The 22060-nt window shown below is 41.8% G+C and overlaps 1 protein-coding gene across 4 annotated transcripts in view; it reads right to left on the bottom strand.

The window, feature by feature from the left end:
- The window catches only part of PLS3 (plastin 3), a 93332-nt gene that overhangs the window by 20683 nt on the left and 50589 nt on the right, over positions 1-22060 (bottom strand). For all 4 annotated transcript variants that reach the window (XM_006943944.4, XM_045050424.1, XM_045050423.1 and 1 more), the window contains 4 exons: positions 10986-11149; positions 4419-4548; positions 3813-3945; positions 453-534 (listed from right to left, as the gene is read on the bottom strand). In XM_006943944.4, coding sequence (XP_006944006.1) covers positions 453-534; positions 3813-3945; positions 4419-4548; positions 10986-11149 — 509 coding nt within the window. The remainder of the gene's footprint in view (positions 1-452; positions 535-3812; positions 3946-4418; positions 4549-10985; positions 11150-22060) is intronic.

Here is a 22060-nt window from a genome sequence, read left to right as displayed (position 1 = left end):
TACCTAAACAAGGTCTATCCCACGTACCTGCAAAAGTTCTAGAGGTTTCAAGCTCCACATCCCAAGAGGTGCTCTTGCCTGAGGGAATTTTGTTATCTAACAGGGTAATACTCACTTGATGGAAAGGGAAAATGTTCCATTCCTTAAGCATGCTAATTGACTAAGAGCTTAAATATTTTTTCTTTATTTCTACATGCTTGCACACAGTATGTAATGAAAAGAACATAGGGCTTTGGAGTTGGACCTGGATTTGAACTTCAGTTCCAACATTAAGCTTGGACAAGCTCAGAAGCCTTTCAGAGTCCCAGCTCTCCTCTGTCAAATCTGGATAATGGTCCTCAAGAGTTGTTATAAGAATTACATGGGAAGATACACAGGGCAGAACCTATGGTCTACAGAATAGGTCCTCACATGGCAGTTTCCCTGAAGAGGACAGGAAGACCAATGCGCACCTGAATGATGAAGGGCGTAAGTTTCTTCTTGTTGATGGCCCTTTCATCAATTGTATCAGGAACTGAAAGGTTGATCATTTTACTGAAACAAAAATTAAACAAGGAGTTGGTTTACTTTTAAAGAGCCTGTAAACATCACAATATTTTAAGGCTTATCCCAAAACGCCACTCATGTAATCTGAAAACGGTACATGCAATATGTGACTTTCATCATGTTGATCACACAAGAAAAACTATACATGTGAAAAACTCAAGTTGAAACAAAAGACCAACGTGTTTGGTCCAGTAGCTGGGTATTTCTGAGCTGGGCATGGGGGCATACTCTCTCATTTAAATTTTTTGTATTTCCCACATTATTTTATAAGAATAAATAATTTGGATAGTGAAAAAAACCTTACTAAATAACTTTAAAAAAATTTTTAATGTTCATTTATTTTTGAGAGAAAAAGAGACAGAGCACAAGTGGGAGGGGGTGAGAGAGAGAAGGAGACACAGAATCTGAAACAGGCTCCAGGCTCTGAGCGGTCAGCACAGAGCCCGACGCAGGGTTCGAACCCATGCACCACGAGCTCATGACCTGAGCCAAAGTTGGATGCCCCACCGGCTGAGCCACCCAGGCACCCCCATAAGCATTTTTAATTGCATTTTACATACAAGTAGCTTTTACTAATATTTAAAAAATTAATTAGACATAGCACAGAATACTAGATCATTTAAAATAGACGAACTCTTGGATCATCTAGACTAGCGTTTCTCAACTCTTGACTATGTATTAGAATTTATCTGTTGTTTTTGAGGGGGGCGGAGAGGCAGAGAGAGAGGGAGACACAGGATCCAAAGCAGGATCCAGGCTCTGATCTGTCGGCACAGAGCCCGATGCGGGGCTTGAACCCATGAGCTGTGACATCATGACCTGAGCCGAAGTCGTACTCTTAACTGACTGAGCCACCCAGGCACCCCCTGAATAAATTTTAAAAACAGATAAAACCCCACACTGAAATTCTGTCTCTTCTAGATTGTGTAATTCACAATTAAAAATGACCATTTATTGGGGCACCTGGGTGGCTCAGTCAGTTAAGCGACTGACTACGGCTCAGGTCATGATCTCACAGTTTGTGTGAGTTCGAGCCCCGCGTCCGGCTCTGTGCTGACAGCTCAGAGCCTGAAGCCTGCTTCAGATTCTGTGTCTCCCCCTCTCTCTACCCCTTCCCTGTTCAGGCTCTGTGTCTCTCTGTCTCTCAATGATAAATAAACGTTTATTTTTTTTTTAATTTTTTTTTTAACGTTTATTTATTTTTGAGACAAAGAGAGACAGAGCATGAACAGGGGAGGAACAGGGGAGGAGCAGAGAGAGAGGGAGATACAGAATCCGAAACAGGCTCCAGGCTCTGAGCCGTCAGCCCAGAGCCCGACGCGGGGCTTGAACTCACGGACCGTGAGATCGTGACCTGAGCCGAAGTCGGACGCTTACCAACCGAGCCACCCAGGCGCCCCTAAATAAACGTTTAAAAAGATTAAAACAATAATTTGAAAAAATGACCATTTATTCACAAAGGAGGTAAATTTGTTGAGCATGAGATTCTTTCATTCACCATATTTACTGAGCGCCTTAATGATGAGTTAGGCACTACATTTGGTGCTAATTCAGTGGTGAGAGAAAGGAAGGTTCTGCTACTTAGACAAGAATCTAGGACTTGTTTGGAAGAATCTCATCTGGCAAAATTTGGACTGAGATGCTAACATTTTAGATGTTTATAAACACTGCCTTAAAACATGTTATTCTGCACAGGGAAAAACCATGCTTCTTTCCATGTAAAATTTCAATATGAAATAAATAGCATCACGTGATTATTTCTCTGTATTAAAACACAGGGGGGCATTATTTCTTTAGTGCCTATATATAGACAGAAGAGGGGATCTCTTATGGTTTTTAAAAACATTTCTTTATTTACTTATTTATATTTGAGAGAGGGAGTGCGAGCGGGGAAGGGGCCGAGAGAGAGAGAATCTTAAGCAGGTTCCATGCCCAGCACAGAGCCCGAGGTGGGGCTTGATCTCCCAACCCTGAGATCATGACCTGAGCCGAAAGCAAGAGTCCCATGCTCCACCGACTGAGCCACCCAGGTGCCCCTTCTTACTTTTTTATTTTATTTATTTATTTATTTATTTATTTATTTATTTATTTATTTATTAACGTTTATTTATTTATTTATTTATTTTTAATTTTTTTTTTTTTCAACGTTTATTTATTTTTGGGACAGAGAGAGACAGAGCATGAACGGGGGAGGGGCAGAGAGAGAGGGAGACACAGACTCGGAAACAGGCTCCAGGCTCTGAGCCATCAGCCCAGAGCCTGACGCGGGGCTCGAACTCCCGGACCGCGAGATCGTGACCTGGCTGAAGTCGGACGCTTAACCGACTGCGCCACCCAGGCGCCCCACGTTTATTTATTTTTGAGACAGAGAGAGACAGAGCATGAACAGGGGAGGGGCAGAGAGAGAGAGGGAGACACAGAATCTGAAGCAGGGCTCACACCCATGAACCATGAGATCATGACCTGAGCCAAAGTCAGAGGGTTAACTGACTGAGCCACCCGGGCGCCCCCTGGAGCAGGCTCTTAGCCATCATGCCTCACTGCTTCAACAAGAGTCCCTCAACCGACAAAGTGTTGGTAATCTTACATCCTTTCTGCCAAGATACTGCTGCCTCTGGGGCAGCAGGAAGAACACCCACATTTTTCAGAAGTAAGTAATTGGAGAGTGAGAACTGAAGAGGAGTGTCGCTTCTTTTTTTCGAAGCCACGGTACTTTAGAAATAAGTGGACACCGACATACTGAAGTCCAGCAAAGCTGGTCATGGTCTGCTTGCTCAAGTGATGAGAAGGAGCTGGAAGCTGACGGCTTCTTTATAAAGTGGTCCCCACTCTAAATGACTGAGTTTTAGGTTCATATTTTGGTGGTCCTTTCTCAGACACGCTCAGAGATGAAGTGGGGAGAGCCCTGACAATGTTTTTAATCACTTTTTTAAGTTTCTTTCTTTCTTTCTTTAGAGAGAGAGAGAGAAAGAGAGAGGGAGCATGCGTGGGGAAGAGGCAGAAAGACAGGGAGAGAGAGAATCCCAAGCAGGCTCTGCGCTAATGACCAGAGCCCGAAATGAGGCTCGAACCCAAAAACCAGGAGACTGTGACCTGAGTCGAAATCAAGAGTCGGACCCTTAACCGACTGAGCCACCCAGGCGCCCCTGAGCCGAGACAACTGTCAATTCTAGTTATTTCCCAATGTCAAGCATCCAGAAACAGATATATCAATCATGTGGAAGACTGTTTGGGAAACCTGGATATCAAATCAACCAACATCTTACCAAAGCACAATTCCGTCACCAACAGCTTTGAACAGGTCGTCGGTGTTTGGGTTCATTGGTATAACGTGTCTGCAATCGGGATCATTTTCCAAAGCTTTGTTTATCCAGTTAACAAAAGCGTATTTTTCTTCCTCTAGAATTATGTTGAATAACAAGAAATTATTACTTATAGCATCTCTCGCAAGCTACAGTAAATAGTCATAATGCCTTTATGGCAAGAATTGATCCCGAGTTGAATACAGGCCACAAAGTGCTTCTACTGTATTCTTTTTTTTTTTTTTTTCAACGTTTATTTATTTTTGGGACAGAGAGAGACAGAGCATGAACGGGGGAGGGGCAGAGAGAGAGGGAGACACAGAATCGGAAACAGGCTCCAGGCTCTGAGCCATCAGCCCAGAGCCCGACGCGGGGCTCGAACTCACAGACCGCGAGATCGTGACCTGGCTGAAGTCGGACGCTTAACCGACTGCGCCACCCAGGCGCCCCTCTTCTACTGTATTCTTAATTAGGAGGCAATGTTTTTCTCGGTCCCCTCCTTGACATTATAGCATGCATTCTACTTAGTTCATTGTGTTAGCCTAACACGGGCGAAAGTATTACTATTACCTGAGTAAGAATGCTGTGTTCCTTCACTGGAAAGCTCTGAAGTGCCTCCCAGAGCACAAATCCCTTCTTTCCTGTTGATCGCTTTGCGGAAGGTTTTGGCAATATCACTGCTTTTTACCTCTTGGAAAATCTATTAATGAAAATAACATCGTTAATTCGCGATTCATTTTAAATTAGGCACGAGGAGAAGCCCATCCCTCTTCTTTCACACTGCGATCAGCTGCATGGTCCCACCCAGGTGCCGAGTGTTAAAGGCCACGGAACACCGCGCTCGAGTTTTGAAGCGGTAAATGAGTACTACGATACTGAAAATGAAGCCAGAGGCAATTGCACACACTTGTGGAAAACGTTAAGTGCCACATGCATTGAATCCGCTTTAAGCCGAAAACTGGCGTGGTTCAAAAGCATACATAAATCTGTTAATTTTCTACCAACAAGTGAGCCTTTGTTCGTTCCCTGGAGAGAAAAGGCTGAGGGATCTATCTCCCTTCTTTAACCACAATTCTTAGTGCAAAGAAAGGTGAAGTTTTTAGGACTCAACCCCCCCCCCCAAAAAAAACACACACACACACACACCTTTTTGGATACAATGGTAAGGGCTTGTTCAATCAAAGTTTACAGAGTAATAAGGTGAAAGAATGCATTCAGTTGGCAGCAAAGAGACGACTATGGAGAATGAACACAAAATCCAGTTTCTCTTCAAAATAAGGAGCATGGCTAACAAAATTAACGTGTACATTCTAATTATACAAGAGCAGGTAGTAACAAAGCTTAATTTCACACCCTACCCTAATCGCCTGATTGAATGGACATTCTAAAGGACTACCTGTATATGTCTATTTATTTATTTTTAAGTGTTTATTTATTTTGAGAAAGAGATAGTGAACTAGTGGGGGAGAGGCGAAGAGGGAGAGAGAGAGAATCCCAAGCAGGCTCCACGCTGCCAGCACAGAGCCCGACATGGGGCGCGATCCCACGAGCCGCGAGATCAGGACCTGAGCGGAAATCAAGAGTCGGACACTCAGTGGATTGAGCCATCCAGGTGCCCAGGACTATCTGTATATTTTTAAAGACTGGAACTCCCCTAGGCCCAAATTTGTTCCTGATCTACCAATGCACATGGCTCAAGTAGCCACCTCCAATAAAAGGAGAGCAAGACGTAGTATCTTCATAAAAATTTCTTTAAAAGGTGTTTACAACACGTTAAGTGGACTTACAGAAAGAAACGTATGACCCTAATGGAAAAGTTGCTCAACAAACAGAAAAGAAGTCAAAGGCCTTTGGCATTATTGACAAGTACACACACACACACACACACACACACACACACACATACATACACACAGCACATCTCAGGAGGTACAGCCTGTGTTTGAAGTTCATAGACCAGGATCACGATATCTAGCAGTTCAGGCCTTTTGATATTTAGATTTTCCAGAAGGGCACCTTTTTGTCATTAATTCACTAATCTATTAATCCAAATCGGAGAGAGTGACTTTTTTGTAACTGGTGTAAATGTTGTAGGTATTGTTGGTGGGCCTGTCACAACGTCATGCTTTCCTCTTAACCTTTCTAAGATCCTGACTCTCCTTGGACTTACAAACCCAATTTTAGTTAGGAAAATAGTTAGGAAGCAGTTAAGTTCCACAAAATCAAGCTTACTCAGTTTCCACAGCTGTGAGGTTTTGTTTTTTTTTTTTTTTTGCTATAACTGTAATTTCTTGAGGTAGAGTTTTGTTATTTCTTTAATTTAAAAATTTGTAATCAATTTTTTTTTTTTTGAGAGACAGAGAGAGAGCGCACATGTGAGCAGGGGAGGGACAGAGAGGGAGGGAGAGGGGGAAGAGAATTTTAGCAGGCTCCATGCCTGGAGTCCCACAAGGGGCTCAATCTCGTGAACCCTGAGATCACAACCTGAGCCGAAATCAAGAGTCGGATGCTTAACCGACTGAGCCATCCAGGCGTCCCTATTTTTACGTTTTTAAAGATTTTATTTATTAAGAAATCTCTACACCCAACATGGGGCTCCAACTCACAATCCTAAGATCAAGAGTCGCATGTTCTGCCGAGTGAGCCAAACAGGCACCCCTCTCGACATAGAATTTTAGAACGAGTATGCACACAACCAACAAAATCACTTTTCCTCTTTTCTGGCCATTATACTGACTCCTACTAAGTACCAGTAGCATAGAGCTGATTACTCAATGCACTCTGGATAATTTCTGAATTATTGAAGTTATTTTTATGTACAATCTAATTTTTTAAGTCCAACTTTAATTTCATTTACCTCAATTTCGCAGCCAAGATCATACAACAAAATGGCGACCAGCCATTATCAAAGGGCGACCGACCCCCTTTGATAACAATATATCTACTCAGCAAAAACATAATATTTGGGGCACCTGAGTGGCTCAGTTGCTTAAACGTCTGACTTCGGCTCCGGCCATGATCTCACCGTTGGTGAGTTTGAGCCCCGCATCGAGCTCTGTGCTGAGAGCTCAGAGTGTGGAGCCTGCTTCGGATTCTGTGACTCCCTCTCCCTCTTTCCCTCCCCTACTCACTCTCCTCTCTCTCTCAAAAATAAACAAATATTAAGAAAATAGAAAAAAAACCCAATGTTCACTATTCTACCTCATTCTGAACTCTACTTCATTTAGTAAAACACTATCTAGTAAATTAAAATCTGAAATGTGTGCTTTTCCTCATGACATAAATCACTGGCATGACAAGAAAACATCCAAATCCAAAATGGTACTGCCTCAGAAATGACCGTCGAAGAGTTATTTATTTTTTTTATTGTAACTATTTTTGCCTCAAGGATCATCTGCTTCTAAAAATTCGGTTGAGGGGCGCCTGGGTGGCTCAGTCGTTTGAGTGTCTGACTCTTGATTTCAGCTCAGGTTGTGGGATCTCAGGGTTGTGGGATCAAGCCCCGTGCACGGAGCCTGCTTAAGATTCTCTCTCTGCCCCACTCTCCCACTCGCACTCTCTCTAAAATAAAACAATAAAAAATAAATATAAAAATTAGGCTGATTTCCATGATCACACTTGCAGCTGAAAAATAAATAAATCCGAATTTATATACATCGCGGAAAAGAGGAATAATATAAATAATGAGTTAACAAAAAGAATGCCTGCTTTAGCTCTAGTTAAGCTCACGCTTGGGAATGAAAGCAAAGCTGCGATTAAAAATTAAACTTTCTAATTGCCTTACAAAGGTTATATGACCTTCATCTTCTAAATATTTTTAAATAAATTATCCTAGCCAAGCTCAAATTTTCAGGTTCACGGTATTTTCTTCTGTGCCTTCGAGAAAAAAAAAAAAACAAAAAACTTTAAAGGGATAATTGAAGATTTACGTATCTTACACTGCTTCACTGCAGGAGGTGATAACGCTATTTGAGTAGAAGCCCTGGTTTAACAAGAATCTCAGAAATCAGAGATAACACAAGGCCAGCTACTGTCTTCTCAATGAATCTTTTCAAAGCTGCCTGTTGTGATACTAATGAGCTCACTGTTTCGAGCTGTTTTCCCTTGCTGAGGAGGGATGGGCTTTGTCATGCGCGCAGAAGCTCTGGGTATAAGCTGCCTGCTCTGCTCCTATCCGTCTTTGCGGGTCTCTTATGGACTGTATAACTGTGTCTGATTCCTTTTTAAAAGTTTCGTCACCTTTCTAGCTCAGTGCGGGACTAGTGAGTGGCCAGACGAAAGCAATCCAGAGGCATAATGACTGAAGCGGAAGGAAAGATTTCAGAAAGAATTGCAAAATATTGACTGGCTTCCAGGGTTTGAGGCTTGCTTCCAAAGTGTTTCCAAAGTAATACGTTTGAATTTTCCCCTTTGTGTGTGTGTGTGTGGGGGGGGGGGGGGGCGGGGATCTGTTGTAAGCCTAAACTTAGTAATAATAGGAAAAGAACACTGGTTGTTTTTTGTTTTTTTTTAAAATAGAAATAGCAACCCCCAACAAGTAATACCTACATAACATTTGCTATATGCCTGGCACTGTTCTAAGCACTTAGGTAAAGTTATTTAATCTGGCGAGGTCAGCGCTATTAGCAAAAGTCCTAAAACAGGTCAACAACTTATTACCATTATGCAAGACCAAGTTTCTCACTGTGAAAATAAGAGTCTAATGCAGACATCTCTGCTGAAAGAAACTGCCATGCCAGTCTTTTTAAAGATGCAGGGAAAAACCCCACTATAACCTTGTAGGTATAAAAATCCAGTAACTTAGTTTTGAAATACTTAGAAGAAACAAAATCAGAGTATTAAATTTAACTTGAATGTGTGAAGTTTACATATAATCTAGGGACTCTTTTCTGCATATTCTTCTCTGAAATTAACATAAACTGATTTTATCTGTAGGCTGGTTTGCAATTAATACCTCTTATGCAGTAATTTAAAAACACCCTAAGATGCACGAACATGTTTATTTCTACTGCTTTATGTTAATACCTGCCAGGAATAACTCGCCTCCTTTTTCATGGAGAACTAAGATCTACCCATATTTTGACAATTTTTAAGATGTCTCACTGGTGACAAAGCAGATGGAAATGGATAGATATTGGATGGGACATCGATCTTTCAGTACGGTCATGCTGGTATCATTCTGAAACTTCGGGCAAGTTATTTTACTGTCCTTCATATTTCAAATTTCTTCAACAGAAGGGAGCTAACTGGAAAAAGCATTGGTCCCCTGTGTAAAGTCCGGGAAGCTACTTCCTTTTTTTCAGGAATCCAGGCTTTGGTTTTTAATTTGAAAAATGAAGGCGTATAAGCATATTGATTCCTTCCAATTTTAAAATGTACATACGAACATAAAATGCGCTCATTAATATTTTTAAAAAATTCCTAGTGATGCCAGAATTATGATGCATATCATTTACTTTTTAAGGATATAGTAAGGTAATCAAACCTCCTCACTTTAAAAGCCTCAAACAGCTGTGCAGAATCTGCCACATTTCAAAATATACAAAATTAAATATTTCCCCGAGGTCATTTTTTTCAAAGACACTTTCATAATTCTATCCTTAATAATACCGGCACGCTGCAAATCTTAATGATTTAGGTCTGCTCTTTCTAGTAGATCAAAATTCTAAGCAGTAAATTCTATCAGAAAATAACCGATCACAGTTAACTACTACTGCTCTATGCTGCTTTAAATTCACAATTCAACATGCAGTTGTAAGGGGAGCACGTTACACATCAGAGGACATGCAACTTACTATTGAACACAGAATTCAAAACAAAAGGCTTTGGCAATAACTGAGGACAAAAACAGTGGGGAGGAAATCAGCATTTCAAAAGAAGTCTGCACGAACCATACCATTATAATTATGACGCACGTCTACATTTTTAAAACAGCAGCACCCCCACAAAATGCTATCAGCTCAGTAGACATCATTACTTAGTCAATTTCCTTCTGGAACACTGACAGTGTTCTAAAGGGGTTCGTTCTAATGGGAGAAAATATACCAGAATTTCACTGGCTACACTGAGCCTCAGTTACCATGGTAAGAGGATAAGAGTGCTAGGAAGTTTTGTGATAACCAGGAGGCACGAATTCCCTGTTTGTGATACAGTGAAAAGAATGCCTAATTAGGTCTAGTCAAACTCAGCCTTCAAGTAATAATAAATAAAACCAATAAAATCTTAAAAAAAATTTTTTTTATGCTTATTTATTTTTGAGAGAGAGACGCAGTGTGTGAGTGGGGGAGGAGCAGAGAGAGAGACCAAGAGAGAGAGTCTGAAGCAGACTCCAGGCTCTGAGCTGTCAGCACAGAGCCCGATGCGGGGCTCGAACCCACGAATCATGAGATCATGACCTGAGCCAGTCGGACGGACGTTCAACCGACTGAGCCACCCAGGCGCCCCTAAAACCAATAAAATCTTAATGGCGTTCTTAATTGAGGGAAGAGGCAACCGCTATTCTTTAATATACATCTCAAATACTCTGCCAATGAATATGGATGGAAAATGGCCTGGGTAACCTCGCCCACATCAGAAGAGCTACGCATACACTCTCCAAGCACGGAGTACAGAGCTAGAAACTACGTGCTTGGGACTCAAAAGATACGCTTCTAACTTTTAATTAGCCAAATTATCATCCTCGAGAAAATGGCACGCTTAAATACTACCACCGCAAGAGAACGAAACATCTTTTTAATCAGAAAGTTCAACTCAGGAAGCTTCCAAGACTGTGAGTCAGGGTGTAGCGTTAAGATTTGGGAGCACACCGTTCCCCACGGGAGACGGAGCATCTCAAGGGTGGCACGTAGCACCTTGGAAAATGCCCTTTAATGATGCCCCCAAAGGAAACGGTTCGCATTTCACAGCGAGTCGTGAGTTCTGCCTTTGATTCTGTCCGTGTTCTTCTTCTCGATCGGTTTAAGATAACTCCGATGGCTAAAAGAACTAACTCGATTTGGTGGGGTGAGAGAAATTGCATTAGTTGTAACAAGACGAATACGGTATATTTAGGGACTTGGGAGGACTTATTACCAGAAAATCCCTCTAGACAAAGGAACAATCAGTACTCTGAATAATGGGGAATTTTCACATACTTACATAAACAAATTCATCAAAACTTATCTTCCCATCTTTATTCCTGTCACCATCCAGCATGAGTTTTTGAATTATTTCTCTCACTTTGTATCCCGGTAACGGCATATTGGCTTCCTTGAAAAGTTCATGAAGTTCATAGTCACAGATGAATCCGTTGCTGTTGAGATCTTTGGACGAAGGGAGGGCAGGCGAGGAAGGAGAAAAATTAGGAGAAATAAATTAATCTGTGAGTATTTTTACGATCAGAGTGTTTTTCTTCATTTGAGACTTGGTTCACAAGCTTGCCTAAATATAGTGTTTGTTCTCGTTACTGTTTGTTATCTACGGTTGTTTAAAAGGGAAATGCAACTTTTAACTCAAAGGGCATGGGTTTACATCATGTTTCCTGTATTTTAAACAGTGTATAAGTAGCTTCACTTACAAATAGTAGCCCTAATATTAACAAAGCATAGTTGTCTCATAAACTTATTTTTAAATCATGAAGCTGACAGGACTTACAAAAAAAATTAATAGACTCTACACCAAGAAAACGCTGCCATGGCATAAAACAATTTCTACGGTACCTACTTAAAACTTTTATGCCCCTCATTCTTCCATCGGTCCAATAGAATTTTTTATGAATTGATGCTGATTATATTACTTACACAGCACACCTGAAATTCAGCTACCCTCTCCAGTGCCAATTTTTTTTCAAGAGTTAATGTAAATAAACATTAATCCAAGACAAATATAGAGCTCATAAAAATAAATGCAGTCCTAAAGTAATGCAAGTATTTACCACGATTCTAGAAATAATCTTTTTATCTTTGTGCTAGGACAATTCTAACAGTATATATCTTCAGTGCCGAAAATATGTATCTTTAGTCTGAAACTGTTAAAAATGTGAAAAAAAAAACCTGAGGTGCCTGGGTGGCTCAGTCGGTTGAGTGTCCAACACTTGATTTCCGCTTGCATCATGATCCCAGGGTTGTGGGATTGAGTCCCACATGGGGCTCTGTGCTGAGCAAGGAGCTTGCTTGAGATTCTCCCTCTCTCTCTCTCCCTCTGCCCCTCTCCCCAGCTCATACTCTCTCTCTCTCTCAAAAAAAAAAAAAAAAAAAAAGGGAGTGGGGGGGAGGACTGATGAATGACCAAAAGTTAATTTGCTGGGAAAGAGGGCTAATGTCCTGGGTGTTGTAATCACTCGGGCATATTTTTTTTTAACTAAAAAAAAAATTGGACTTTCACCAGCAATTTCAAACACCTCCTGTTCAACAATCCTTCTTATTCCTTAGGTCCCCATTGAATTTCATATGTAAATTTAATTATTCTAATAAAAGGATACGATCTCAATAGAGAAATGACTCAAGATGACCACAGCACTGTTCAAGAAAATATATTGGGCAGTTAATTTACTTGATATGTGACTTTATTAAAAAATTTTGTTAATGCTTATTGATGTTTGAGAGAGCAAGAGAGGGAGAGCAGGGGAGGGGCAGAGAGAGGGAGACAGAGGATCAGAAGCAGGCTCTATGCCGTTAGCGGGGCTCGAACTCTCAAACCATGAGATCATGACCTGAGCCAAAGTCGGACGCTTAACCATCTGAGCCACCCAGGCGCCCCTCTATCTGACACGTCACTTTAAAACTGTACCAGGTACATGGGGCGCCTGGGTGGCGCAGTCGGTTAAGCGTCCGACTTCAACCAGGTCACGATCTCGCAGTCCGTGAGTTCGAGCCCCGCGTCGGGCTCTGGGCTGATGGCTCGGAGCCTGGAGCCTGTTTCCGATTCTGTGTCTCCCTCTCTCTCTGCCCCTCCCCCGTTCATGCTCTGTCTCTCTCTGTCCCAGAAATAAATAAACGTTAAAAAAAAAAATTAAAAAAAAAAAAAAAAAACCTGTACCAGGTACAGTTCTGGGAATTGGGGCCATCACCACCAATGAAAGAAAGTCCTGCTGTCCAAGGGCTCACATTCTAATGGCAACTAAACAGCAAATAACATATATCGTGAGGTAGAACTGTAAAATCACGCAATGTAAATAAAGCAGGGTAAGGGGTCGCAGACTGGGGGCTATTTTGCCCCTCGGGGAAACTTGAGAAATGTCTGGAGACGTTTTTGGTTGCTACAACGCGGGGGGGTTGGGGGGCAGGGGGAGGGGTAGTGTGAGGGTGCTCCTGGCATCCAGTGTACACAGCCGCCAAATATCCTACAATGCCCATGACCCCCACTCACGATCCAGAATTATGCAGCTCAAAAGGTCAGTGGTCAAGGACAGCCACTTTGCTGAGGTTACATCTGGATGAAGACCTCTGTGAGGTAAGGGAGCGCATCACGTGGGTATCTGGGGGAAGAGATTTCAGGCAGAGGAAAGAGCACATGCGACATCGGTGATGCGGAAGAATGTCTGGTATGTTGAGAGAACAGTGAGGATCCAGTGTGAGTTGAGCATTTTAATGAAGTGTACTTCTAGAGTAAGCAAATGACTCTTAAACATAACTAGTACGTTTAAATCCATCACCGAGAGTATGTATACTTCCGAAACGTCATCCTCAAACTACCCAAAACTTCTGAAAATCGTGATTATTTCCTTCCACAAAGGGCACTCAATGTCCCTAGGGCACATCTTTACGTTCTTTGCTTTGAATTGATGAAAGGCCATACATCCAACACTTTATTAGTAAAGTGTTTATATGTAGAAGTCAGTCCAGCAGCAACATCTGCAGTTGCTAAGAAGAACAAAGTAATCCACATGGTACTTTGTGGCAGGGTTTTAGCAATTTTTGATGAATGAAATTCTTGAGTTTAAATAGACCTCCTCCCATGCATATATCAATCTCTTTCTCCCATTTTCTTTAAAAAGTTAAAATAGAGGGAGACCTGGGTAGCTGAGTCAGTTAAATGTCTGATTCTTGGTTTCGGCTCAGGTCGTGATCTCACGGTTCGTGGGTTCGAGCCCCGCATCGGGCTCCGCGCTGACAGTGCAGAGCCTGCTTGGGATTCTCTCTCCTTCTCCCTCTTTCTCTGCCCCTCCCCTGCTCTCTCTCTCTCCCTCTCTCATAATAAACAAATAAACTTTAAAAAATGTTAAAATAGAAAAATTAAAAACAAATAGAGCTCAGTTCTAGGGTGTAAGTGTGGCACAGTGAAAGATATACAGCATAGTTGAAGGACAAGTGGGAGTATTGTGACATAGGATTTGCATAAGTCACCTCTGTAGGTCTTTGTTTACCCATGTGTAAAGGAGTCCTTTGGATCAAATGACCTCCAAGGTCCCTTGCTGACTCTAACGCTCTGATTCTAAATTTTTTTTTAACGTTTATTTTTTTGAGACAGAGAGAGACAGAGCATGAACGGAGGAGGGGCAGAGAGAGAGGGAGACACAGAATCTGAAGCAGGCTCCAGGCTCTGAGCCGTCAGCCCAGAGCCCGACGCGGGGCTCGAACTCACGGACCACGAGATGGTGACCTGAGTTGAAGTCGGACGCTTAACCGACTGAGCCACCCAGGCGCCCCACTAACACTCTGATTCTAAATTTGAGTAGCTAAGACTTCACAAACCACACACACACACACACACACACACACTTTAAAAAGATATTGGAGGTAAAATCATAATGCCTCTTAAAAACAAATATACAGTAATAACATTCTTATTTAAAATGTTTATTATTTTGAGAGAGGTAGGGGAGGGGCGGGGGGGGGGATCCCAAGCAGGCTCTGTGCTGTCAGCGCAGCGCCTGACATGGGGCTCTATCTCATCAACTGCAAGATCATGACTTGAGCAGAAATCCAGAGCCAGACGCTTAAGCCACTGAGCCACCCAAGTGCCCCTACAGTAATAAACATTCTGATCACTACTATATCACATTATCTAAATACAACACTCCTTCGTTTTTCGATCTTTTAGAAAGAGATAGCTTATTCCTTGCAACTATCAAAAAGTCCACTTGGCAATTTCTGAGCGAGAAGTATTTTTAAATGTATTCGCCTTTACCTTGACTTCTGAAAGGACGTATCTGAGCATAATTTAACCTGTGATTGATTCCAGTTCCGACCTAGCATACAACAGGCGCTTCATTGTTCCCTTTGTGTTCTCAGTGGTGCAATAGAAGCAGAAGGTAGAGAGGTTTTAAAATAAATATCAGAGAACTGTAAATGCAAAACTACAGGAAACTGACCAAAGCCCGGAGAGTCTGATCTACCTGGCGGTTTATTGGCCTTAGGTAGACTCGAGGTGTAGGCAATGCGGAGAATGAGCATTTGCGCGAGAGCCCTCTGTGAAATAACCTCTGTCGGGCATTAATTAGAAGACAGCTCACTGATGTGATTAAAAGATGCGAGGAAGCGTACTCACCCTGAAATATAACTAACATACAATAACCACATGCAGAAACTCCATTTTGAAGTAACAGTAGTAATAACAGATGCTGTTAGTAACTGACAGGAGCATTTGAAAAGGGGGTTGGAGGAATACGACTTGGTCATTCCGGAGCCATCTTCCTTATTAGGTTGCAAACCTCTTGGGTAAAATTCTTTTGAATCTTTTTATCTCCACCCCAATATGTAGCACAGTACCTTGCACATGACAAGCAATGTGAAAACTAGTTTTTGTAGAACTGTTGATTCTCAAGTGTTAACTAGGAAAATAATGCTCTAATCTAATGAGCATTTTAACAACAGAATTAAACAATAACAAAAAAATACAGAAATAGCACTAGAAGACTGAATGGCAATTCACCAGGAAACCATAACGACAGAAATATCTCTTAAATAACATTCAGTCTCATTCCCTTTGTTCTAATCCTGTCCCCACCCGGCAGCCTTCAGATCTGTAATTTGGTTTTCTAAGTGAACACACCCACCAACGAGTACCCAAGTAGACAACCAGTGATGGTTGTCAGGTTGGGACTTCTCCTGTTCTAAATGTAGAAACCTGCTTTGGCTGTATTAAGAAATACCATGTGAACTTGTTTGGGCAGAAGTCGACCTCCAGAGAAAGCTGAGTACCTACTCTGTGGCAGGCACTGAGCTAGATACCAAAGATACAGAAATTAATCCGACAGAATCTCTTTGGCTCTTACTTGAAACTGTGCCTTTAAAATCCTTGTGAAGGGGCGCCTGGGTGGCTCAGTCGGTTAAGCTTCCGACTCTTGATTTCCGCTCAGGTCATGATCTCACAGTTCGTGAGTCTGAGCCCCCCATCGGGCTCTGCACTGACAGTGTGGTGCCTGCTTGGGATTCTCTCTCTCTCTCTCTCTCTCTCTCTCTCTCTCTCTCAAAGTAAATAAGTAAACATTAAAAAAGTTAAAAAAAAATCCTTGTGAAAATACGAAGTACTTGGAATATCTAGCTATCCTTTATCTTTCCGGAGATGGGAAAAGAATCATTGAACATATGCATCTAGTTTGACATATTTTAAAAGTTTAACCTACTCTGCTATCTTTCCATATTTTATCAGCAGATCTAGCTTTTACTACCTCCCGTAATCAAAGACATTTTAGTGTTAGTACTAGTAAATTATCGCAAGCCTTTCTTAGAAGTCCTAAATCATATCTTTTGAAGACAACAATTTCAATTTCAATAAAAAGGCAGCTTGCAATTAATTTTACAAAATCTCCCAGCTGGAAAAGTACTTGAAAGACAAAATAGGGTGCAATTATTTTTAAAGAGTTTTATGCTAATTTTATTTCCAATCCCTTGCCAACACACACACACACACACACGCACACGCACATGCATGCACACACACACACACCCTTAAACTATTATCAGAGATCTAACTAATATGCTGTGCTTTAGAAAGCCACAAAATGAGATCACACAATAGCATTTTAGAAAGCTTCTATCTCATTAGTGACATTATTAATCAGGATCTCAAAACTATGTTTGATAGCGAACTTTTTCTATTCTGCATTTTGATACAAACATGAGAATTTAATAATAAACTGACCCCCCAAAACAGAGACCTAGATCAGAAACAGTTTTAACAACTGGAAACTAACATCACAACCTGCTGGCATAATGGTGGCCCTTTATTTTCTCATTAAAGCTGCCGATATTCTGGAACCCCTTTCTGGCTCATTTGTCACTTCCTCATTACCTACACATTGGCATGGAGTTGGCCAGGTTCTGCACTTAGAAGACTCTTCTGTTCTAGCACCCTGTTTTCTTTTTTTTTTTTTTTTTTAATTTTTGTTAATGTTTTTATTTGTTTTTGAGACAGAGAGAGACAGAGCATGAGCAGGGGAGGGGCAGAGAGAGAGGGACACACAGAATCCGAAGCAGGCTCCAGGCTCTGAGCTGTCAGCACAGAGCCTGACACGGGGCTTGAACTCACGGACTGTGAGATCGTGACCTGAGCCAAAGTCGGATGCTTAACCGACTGAGCCACCCGGGAGCCCCTAGCACCCTATTTTCAACCATCTGATAAGGTAGATACTATCATACAGCCTATATTATCCAGAACATTCTTTTTATTTTTTTAATTTAAGTTTATTTGTTTATTTTGAGAGAGAGAAAGAGGCAAAGAGGGGCAGACAGAGAGAGAGAGGGACAGAAGAGAATCCTAAGCAGGCTCCACACTGTCAGTGCAGAGCCTGATGCAGGGCTCAAACTCACAAACTGTGAAATCATGACCTGAGCCAAAATCAAGAGTTGGATGCTCAACTGACTGAGCCACCCAGGTGTCCCTGGAGCATTCTTTTTTTTTTTTTTTTTTTTTTTAATTTTTTTTTTCAACGTTTATTTATTTTTGGGACAGAGAGAGACAGAGCATGAACGGGGGAGGGGCAGAGAGAGAGGGAGACACAGAATCGGAAACAGGCTCCAGGCTCTGAGCCATCAGCCCAGAGCCCGACGCGGGCTCGAACTCCCGGACCACGAGATCGTGACCTGGCTGATGTTGGACGCTTAACCGACTGCGCCACCCAGGCGCCCCCTTTTTTTTCTTTTTTTTTAATTCTTTAAATTAAAATTTAATTTTTGAGAGAGATTTATTTTGATTTATTTTTGAGAAAGAGAGAGAGAGTCAGAGAGAGAAGGAGTTGGGGTGGGGCAGAGGGAAAAGGAGACACAGAATCTGAAGCAGGCTCCAGGCTCTGAGCTTGTCAGCATAGAGTCCGACACGGGGCTTGAACCCATGACCGTGAGATTGTGACCTGAGCCGAAGTTGGACGCTTAACCGACTGAGCCACCCAGGCGCCCCTATCCAGAACATTCTTAATGTTTCTGCAAGCAAGTCTCAACTTTTGGGTTCAGAAAATATGATCGGTGCGAGTTGACATTAATGAATGGCAGGGAAAAAAAAACCTACGCATCTACCCGCTGAACAAAGTTCTTGCAGAAAGCGAGCAGCTAAATCTCAATAAATTGACAAAGTGTTCCTATTTTTAAAGAAAGATCACTATACTTAAAGGAAATCACTAACAGGTTCCCAATGCTGCTGAGTTCATCAGACAGGAACCAACTGTTTGTAACAACAGATTCTGTCTGTCGCTCTCTCTCTGTCTCTCTCTCTCTCTCTGATGACACATGTAGGTTCACATCTGCAGTCTGCTTTAATAGAAACCCCCTTACGCTCTCGTACTATGTATTATCTTAAAGGCCCGTTAACTCAACGCCCTCCCCCAAGCAACCTTAAAGTAAATAAACTTATTATACGGCCATGTTCCTGCAGAAGTTTGAATCACACCAAGAATGCATATCCTTAAAAGGAAATGTTTTCCCTCCCCTTGCATCCTGTTATTTAAGCTATTTTAAGTACTTGTCTGGAGAAAGCTGAGCCAGAATTCAAGTGGTTTTGATTTTAGCTGCTGTTTTACACTGCCCATGTCCAGGTGCTATGTGGTGCAATTTATCACTTCAAACGCATCTTTTGTGGTGCTACGTCGTCTTATAAATCTGACAGTAAGAAAGAGTGGGATTTCCTTTGACCCCCAGGTTGTGTGTGTGTGTGTGTGTGTGTGTGTGTGTGTTGCTTTAACCATCCTTGAATCCGTCTAAATCTAGTGTCTTTCTCTATAAAGAGGTTGCATATGTGTGTCCTCATCTGCAACACATATTCAACGTCTTTACCAACTAACCCTTCCCGGACAGTGCTCATTAGGACTTGAAGAAGAAAAACCAATCAAGTACAGATGCACATCCTTTCAGAAAAGCTGGGTTTAAAAGTTCCATTTAGTTGAGCCAACATATGCCACAAAATTTTTCGCACTAACAAAATGATAAAAGGAACCTATGTGTCTAACGATAACGCATTTGCACACGTGCGCGCGCACACACGCGCGATCCTGAATGCCCATGGAAGCACATGCAATGTTGATTTAAAAGACTTGGCCAAAAGGCTTGTGCCGAAGAATTTAGATTATATTCCATCCTCGGATCTAAGCAGTAAAGTCGAGCTTTCATTAGGCATTAAAACTTTAGAAAAGGCAGCTGCTAAACATCTCCAGATGCTTAACTAAACGTGAGTTTTGCCTCTCACAGCTTTTATCTATTGAGGTAGCTCAGTCCAGCAAATAGAAGAGGCAGTTTAATGAGTCCCAGCTAAGGGCAGAAGAGAGGTCGCTACCTAAGAGTTCATCCTAATAGTGGATCCTCAAAGGTGGAGGTCAAGTATAGCTGAAGGCTGGGCAAGATTAGAAGGCTGAGACCAAGCGATCAAAAATGTTGTCTATTGATCCTTTTCCACCTCAAAATTTCCAGCGGTTTGGCCATCATTTGCCACCTGCCGCCACTCTCCCACTTTAAAAACACATATGCGCCTCCACCCATGCTCCCAGAGCACGTTCTCACGCACGTGTGCTCTTGCTCCTCACCTTGCCCGTCCACATATTTGTGCGTCTACCTTCCACACCATCGAAACATGGTTTGCAGCCTCTCCCAAGACCTTCATTTCTAATATTCCCCCGATAATTAACCAGATGGCTCAGGGAAACAGCCCAGGTTAAGTTTATTTTCTGGGGGGGGGGGGGTTGGGCTATAGTTTTTATTTTTTAAGTCATCATCGTGATGTGGTTTTTATGTACTACAGAAAACCGAGTAACTTGAAACAACTCAGCTTCCTGGGAGGAGAAAATCACCATAACCAAAATTTTTTGACTTAGTGTGGTGGGCAGCCACAAGGGAATATACCCACAGTATTCCTAGTCATTTACAAAACCCCGTTATTCTTTTATTGCAAAAATGCTGAATTTGTGTGTTTTTTTTAAGCTCAGTAGCGTGCTTAGGAGAGAAAGAAGTCAGATGTCAGTGTTTGCAAGGTAAAGCCAATCTGAAAAGATTCACATTATGCACATTTATCTTTATGACAACTAATCACCCAAAGGACTTCTAGCTCTGAAAGTTTTATTTATTCTTGTGTTTTTTTTTTTTTTTTAGAAAGAACTTCTAGGCGTTTAAATTAAAACGGAAACATTATGAAGTAGGAAAAAAACAAAACAAAAACAACCAGCACCACGGCTTCTGCTATCCCAGTGGGAAATCCTGGAAACAAACGTTGAGAAAATTGAAATAATTAAATGAAAATGTACTGCTTGGAGTGTAACACTAAGCAGGTGCAGAAAATGAAAGAAGGACTTTAAATCTTAATACGCAATGTATTGCTAGTAAAGAGAATTTCAAAGCACTATTAATTGATTGGACAAAACCTACGATTAGCAGTAATTACAGAGCGTTTCTTCACACACTATGATTTTGCTGAATTTCTAAAGAGATAATCAAGGCTATTATTGTTAATAGATGGGGGAAAAAAATCACATAATGATTTCCATATTTTGTCACAACCGAACAGAGTAGTCCTCCCTGCCGTCCCCCCACCAATAAGAAAAATTGTGCTTGACAGGAAAATCAGTTCTAGAGCTTGTTTTTAAAATCACGTTTCCCTGGGGCACCTGGTTGGCTCGGTCGGTTAAGTGTCCCACTCCAGCCCAGGTCATTATCTTGAGGTTTGTGAGTTCAAGCCCCGCATCGGGCTCTGTGCCCACAGGCAAGAGCCTGGAGCCTGCTTTGGATTCTGTGTCTCCCTCTCTCTCTCTGCCCCTGCTCTGCTCTCTCTCTCTCTCTCTCTCTCTCTCTCTCTCAAAAATAAAAATAAATATTAAAAAAAATTTCAAATCACGTTTCCCTGAATGAAAAACAAACAAAAAAAAAAGATTTCCATAACACCTTTGACAGTTGCCTGAGGGCTCCGTAACTAATAACTAAAAACTACAGAGGTTTTAAAGGAAAATCAAACGATTCAGCTGGGTCTTTAAACACTATTCTAAAAGACACACTACTTACAAGCCTTTATTATGCTGAAAAAAATATATAAATTTTACATGCTACAATGTGATGGCCAAAACCTTTAGTAATGAATTCCACCATGATGAAAATCTTCGTAACAAAGGCCCTTTTAGTTTACAGTTGATAGTGACAAAATCTCAGGGCAAGAAAAGATTATGTATAATTCCTTGGGATTCAGTCAATTAAATATTTATTGAGAACCTGACGTGTATGCAACACTGAGCTAGATACAGAGCGGGGAATGCAAAAGAATAATATGCAGAAGAGGCAGGAATTGTGGACTCCGGAACTTCCATTTACAGCACATAGAGTAATAAGGGTCTGCGTATCTTAGGAATTAAAAAAAATTTTTTTTTGGTGTTTATTTTGGAGAGAGAGAAAGAGACAGAGAGAGACAGAGTGTGAGTGGGGGAGGGGCAGGGAGAGAGGGAGACACAGGATCCAAAGCAGGCTCCAGGCTCGGAGCTGTCAGCACGGAGCCCGACAAGGGGCTCGAACCTATGAACCGTGAGATCATGACCCGAACCAAAGTCAGATGCTTAACCGACTGAGCCACCCAGGCACCCCTATTCGAAATAAATATATGTCTATTAGGGACATCAGTAGGACGTATGATCCAATCTGCTGTCTTTGGGAAACTCCTCGTCCACCCTAACCCCTGCAGGATTGACTGATTGATTGATTGATTGATTTTAAATATTTATTTATTTTTGAGAGAGACAGAGACAATGCGAGTGGGTTAGGGACAGAGAGAGAGTGAGACACAGAATCCAAAGCAGGCTCCAGGTTCTGAGCTGTCAGCACAGAGCCCGACGC

The sequence above is a fragment of the Felis catus genome, chromosome X (assembly GCF_018350175.1).
Source record: "Felis catus isolate Fca126 chromosome X, F.catus_Fca126_mat1.0, whole genome shotgun sequence".
NCBI lineage: Eukaryota > Metazoa > Chordata > Mammalia > Carnivora > Felidae > Felis > Felis catus.
Note: the sequence above shows the minus strand (reverse complement) of the source record. Positions and strands in the feature narration are given on the sequence as shown.